The sequence below is a fragment of the Aplysia californica genome, unplaced genomic scaffold (assembly GCF_000002075.1).
Source record: "Aplysia californica isolate F4 #8 unplaced genomic scaffold, AplCal3.0 scaffold00740, whole genome shotgun sequence".
Classification (NCBI taxonomy): domain Eukaryota; kingdom Metazoa; phylum Mollusca; class Gastropoda; order Aplysiida; family Aplysiidae; genus Aplysia; species Aplysia californica.
The window spans coordinates 52,829-58,447 of record NW_004798010.1 but is presented as its reverse complement, the minus strand read 5'-3'; the positions used below and the strand labels follow the sequence as shown (position 1 = coordinate 58,447).

General features: G+C 41.9%; 1 protein-coding gene across 2 annotated transcripts in view; it reads right to left on the bottom strand.

Annotated features, from left to right (window-relative positions):
- The window catches only part of LOC101846771, a 30,836-nt gene that overhangs the window by 18,755 nt on the left and 6,462 nt on the right, over positions 1–5,619 (bottom strand). The window contains exons 2-6 of one of the 2 annotated variants that reach the window (XM_035972558.1): positions 5,490–5,556; positions 4,650–4,711; positions 3,235–4,194; positions 1,210–1,402; positions 522–688 (exon numbers count right to left, since the gene is read on the bottom strand). In XM_035972558.1, the coding sequence (XP_035828451.1) occupies positions 522–688; positions 1,210–1,402; positions 3,235–4,194; positions 4,650–4,711; positions 5,490–5,517 (1,410 nt within the window). In that variant the 5' untranslated portion in view covers positions 5,518–5,556. The remainder of the gene's footprint in view (positions 1–521; positions 689–1,209; positions 1,403–3,234; positions 4,195–4,649; positions 4,712–5,489; positions 5,557–5,619) is intronic. The other variant, XM_005108981.3, reaches the window with a different exon arrangement.

Genomic DNA, 5,619 nt, shown 5'->3' with positions numbered 1-5,619 from the left:
CCTTTCCCAAGGACACAACGTCGGGCCCCTGTCGGGATTCGAACCCACGACCTTACGGTTGCGAGTCCGAGAGCCTAACCACTAGGCCACTGACGCCACTATTATCAACAATACCAACGCCACCGCGACCAGCACCACCACAACAACAAGAAAAACAACAACAACAGCAATAGCAATAAATGATAATGATAGTAACCAATATATATGGCATTTATATAGCGCTTAACCATGATTAAAGTACACAGACTCTTTGCTGCATTTTTCAATACAACAGTAACACATAGACAGCACACTGTGTTCTGACTAAAAATCTATGTGTCTTCTCAATTTGAAAACAGATATGAGTTAAACAGACAACAATAACAACGACAATGGGAAGAACAAAATAATAATAATAGCTCTTCCGTCTATGTCTGAAGATGACCAATACATCCGCAGAGGAGAAAATTTCAACAACAGCAACAACAACAATAATATAGCAGAAACTGAGACACCCCTGATGTCGAAACCCGACTTCTGACCTCGATACCCTGGATGTAGCGAGAGTTTTCCCCGATTTTCTCAGCCAGTTTCTCCATTTCCTCTTTGGTCCTCTTCAGGTCGCTCGCATCGTGCTCCTTCTGCTCACACACCCGCGTCATTTCGGACACTGTCTGCTTCAGCTGGTGGTCGTTCTTTTCCAACTCCTCTGAAAAACATTAACACATCAATGACGGTGGGTGGTTGACGGGTGCTCTGGTGTGGTTTGCTCTCTTTTTTTTTTTCAATCAAACATCTATCATCCTTTCCTCCTCTACTACATTTCTTTGTATGTTATTCTCTAGTAACATATCTTATCTTTGGAACTTATATGATCTAATTGTGTTGCATGTGCCGTAAAACTCTTACTAAATCATAAAACAGGCGTTGGAAAAATCCTCCACAATTAAGTTAATCTCCAAACTAAGGCATTAGTAGAAAAAAAAAACAATCTTCAATTGAGTGTGGTTGGAGGGTATCATTGGGGGTTCCATTTCTTTTCTTTCCCTCTGTCGTTTCTGTCTGTCTGTCTCATTTTTCCTAAACACTAAACGAAGTTGATAGCGTTAATGTGCTTCTCTTCACCCAAACAAACAATCTTCCCCGTATAAACATAACTTGTTAAAGATAGGTAAGTTCAGAGCCAATATACACTAGAGAAGGACCTCGTCTTAACCACAACATGTATACCTTCGTACTGATGGAGTCGTATCTGAAGCTCACTAAGTCGTTCCCGGTCCGTCTCCCAGGCCTTGACCTGGGACTGATGCGACCTGACAAGGTCATTGAGTTCCCGATCGCGAGTGCCCAGCTCCTCCATCAGAAGGTGGATTTCATGGCGCTGTTTGTTGATAACATCCTGCTCTATATGAGCCGCTGAGGTCTGTAATATGAACAAAATCAAACTATTATCATTCAAAGGTCCTGGGTTCGAATCCGGGTAGCGACCGAAAAATTCTCTTCTCTAAAATTGTCTCCTTTCACCTCCTTTCCTGCTCTCTAGCAATGTTCTGCTGTCTGCTTTCATTTCCACTTTCTGCCTCCACCCCTTCACCTCCTTTGCCCCCTCCTCTGGGCTCCTGACTCTTTCTGCAGCCTGTCTACTGCTACTCCTTGGCTCCTCCTTACTGCTGTCTTTCTGCCACACCCCTGATCTTCTGGTGGGAAAGATCTACACCTAGCCTTCTCGGACAAGGGCGAAAAATCTTGGAGGGCCCGTGTGCAAGTTGCGCACGTTAAAGATCCCTTGGTGGTCTAAAATCGATAAGAGTAGGCTTCGGCCGCCACCCAGGCAAAATTCAAAATTTCCTACCAACTGAAAATATTAGGTGTGTCCCGCGCGCTCATATGACCTTATGCAGTTGCGAGCGCCGTAAAACACTTTACAAAAACAAAAAACAAACTATTATCCTACTCTATATAGGCCATCATCATCCAGTGCCAGATCTGCGACAGACATCGGCGATCATGGTTTTCCATTCATTCCTTTGCTCGGATGCTCTCAAAAAAGCTACGTTTCCCTGATCTGTCCCTGTTACCCATTTGTTTAGGTTCCCTAAGTATGTTGTTCTGGGCCTACCCCTGCCTCGCTTGCCCTCAATTTTGCCAGTGAGAGCTAGATGTTCAAGACCCTTATGTCTATTCAGGTGTCCGATTGAGGTGAGTAACATTAATACAACCAAACTAGTATCCAATTTTATATGAGCCGCTGAGGGCTTTAACATTAACAAAATCAAAATATCATCCCGCTCGATATAAGCAATCAAAGGTTAGTTTTTTTTAGTAGAGGTTATACGGCGCTCGCAACTGCATAAGGTCATATGAGCGCCAGAAGATTAGAGCTGTTACAACAGAGTAACAAACATAAAAAAGATGAAGAGGAGATAAGGACGATAGATGTTTGATAGGAAAGAAGAAGGGTCCGCAAGATGACATTCACATTTCATCAGGAAAAGATAAGGACAGCACTAACAAGTAAAAGAAGCAGATGGTGCAAACTGTATTGGACCCCGACAACCATTCCTTTTTAGAGATTGAAGTAGAGAGAAAAACCAACAGTGTGCGGATGAGCTTGAAAAAAGCAAAAACACACCAAAAAAAGTGAAAGAAGTGAACTCAAGACCATCAACAACATCGAAACACAAAATTATTGGTCCTTGACACTTTCAATTTTTTTAAAGAAGGTGTTTTAACACCCCCATCAACACAATTGAGATCATTCACGAGGTGGGCTTCTGAACCTGCCGGTCAAGGTCAACCCGGACTGAGAAGGATACATCCCAGGAGAATACTCAATAAAAATTTCTTCCAACACAAAAATCAGACTTGGGACCCCTGTGTACAACAGTGGAGCACCTTACCTCTACAAAACAGAAGCCGGTGCTCTTGATATTGATGAGATGCATATCTCTATAATCACAAAACTGGTTTGTAATAATTAATTATACAGAAAAGAGTAGTATATTACAGCCAAGATAACAAGCTGCAGTTCATCAAGAGGAGATCAGGACAGTAGAAGCAAAACTATAAACATGAAACATGAAATAAGATGTAGACCACACCCATAAAAAAGTGAAGAAAAACTTAAACTATGAAATAGAAGAAGACCAGCCCCCCCCCCCCCCCCCCCCCCCAAAAAAGGTGAACACTTAACAGTAACTAAAGCTCCACAGTGACGAAACCAACATCAAAAACAACAAGGATACATCATATCACCTGCTTCAGATCGGCCATTCTGAAAGCTGTTGCAGCAACAACGGCGTTCTCCTCCTTACTGTGGTTGCAAGCGTTGAGTCGCGCCACCATGCCGTGAGGCACGCTGTACGACCTTGGCTCGGCCTGCAATGCGTAGTGACTCTTGAAGTCTTGCGGCCACTGGCTCCGGCCCTCAAGCGACATTTCTACTGAACTGTTCATCCTGAGGGCAAGGTCGTCGGAACTGTTGCCACGGCTAGCGTCAGATCCTGCCTCCGAATCCCAAATAATTACCTGCTTCTGCTGTTGCTGAGGCTGGAAATTGGACAAACGACGATTAACCAAATCCCGACCTATCTTCTCCTGCCTTTGGTCATCTATACTCTTAATAACAGGAGGATTGTCAACATCCTCATTCGTCTCCCTTTGTCTGCCGTCAACCGTCTGAGACGAGAGATACCTCGCCCACGTAATGTCTGTGCCTAAGGAGCACCGAGTCGTCTGGTTATAAGGAACATTGGACTCATTTGAATAAGGAGGGTTGTAGAAATGTGAGGAGGTGGGAACACCGTGAGAGCACTGATGTTTCATGCGTTCATCTACATCAGCTGTCTGCAACTCCCGTGGCTGTGTGGGATCCAGGACATCAGCTGGACTCGTTGCTCGGTCGTCTGGACTGGCCCTCGTCATAAAAGAACCCTCTATCACCGATATGTCCTCCAGGGTCAACGTCTCGTCGCACGAGTCATAATAGGAAGCGCAGCGGCTATTGTGCTGCTGATGCTGCTGTTGTCGATGGAGGTTGTGATGGCTGTGAGGTTGGTGTTGTTGTGGTGAACAATGACGGTGTGTGGTGCACTGTCCAGAAAGCGGGTCACCCTGACACAAGGGCAAAACCGATGAATGTTGATGAGGAAAGTGGTGTTTGTTCCCATGTCTGTCGGCGAGTGTGAAACTGTCGGTCGGTGAGTCATGACTTATCTGAGGTAACATCAGATACAACAATTACAAAAACAGTGATTACAATAAGGAATTCAGAGCTGTAGTTTTAGTAACAATTTTATGGCACTTACAACACAATTATGTAAAAAAAATGCCAAAAATTAGAGGTGTTACAAGAGAGTAACAAAAAAAAAAAGATTGAGGCGAAATTAGGACGATAAATGTTTAAGAGAAAAGAAGGGGCAAACCACACCAGAGCACTCAACAGTCAACCACTTTTAAGGCTCTCACTTGTTAAAATATAAGGCTGTAAGAATAAATAGGTGTTGCATAAAAATAAGACAATTTGAAGTGATGACTGGGTAAAATGATGAAGCAGAGAAAGACAATATGATCAAACTAAGGGGAAAAAAGGATATCTAGAGGTAGTTCAATACATGGTCATTACATAGAAGAACAATGCGACAGAGCGGACATTTGTAGTCCATACGTACATTATCATAAACCTTGATAGGAGTACTGTGGTGTGGACCTTGTTTGAAGTCATCCTGCCCATCTGCAAAGACAAACATAACTGAAAATGAGAACAGGCGACTTGATAATACTCTCTCTCTCTCTCTCTCTCTCTCTCTCTCTCTCTCTCTCTCTCTCTCTCTTTGGGTCATTATCTCTGTGGCGTGGGTCTCTACCCCCCTCCCTCCTTATATCTTTCTTTTACACAGAACACACACACGCTCACACAAGCACTCACACTAATACGCCCAGAAGAACAAGATAAATTAAGTAATAAATTGACAATTCACACCAGAACAGTTCTCTTAGCAGGTAGTAAAGTACTAAGTAGCAAAAACAGGCACAACATTATTTTAATCTCTTAAATTTTGTTCTTGAGAGAGTTCTGAGATCAATGCACCACTTCATGCAGACATTTTTCTGTTCACTGTTAGAGAAAAACATGGAAATTCTTATTCTAAATTATATTTTTCCTTTTTTGATAACAGAGCAGAATCGATTTCAACACATATCCAAATAAAAATAACCACTTTGGAATAAGCATCTCCTTCAAACAATCCAGTGGATTTGTTCAGCAAAAATGTTCTCTGATCATGACTACAGCATACAAGAAGACAATTTCTCCAAATCAAAATTATTCATATTCAGAAAGGGAAAGATTTTTAAAAAATTATTTTTAAAGCAAGCTTACTTTAGAGAAAAGTCATTACTTTCCTGTTTTCTACATATAGTCATATGAATGCTCAAAAGGGGATTCAGTCAACTGTATGAGTTATTTATATATATCATTTTAAGGTAACACTATTAACCAAAATACATACCATCATTGAATGACAGCATGGTGATCATTTGCTTCAGTGGATGTTTCAGTTTGCGATGTATGATGAACTGTGCAGTAATTTTGAAATTGAAATAGAATTGGATTATAAAGATATATATATATATATATAT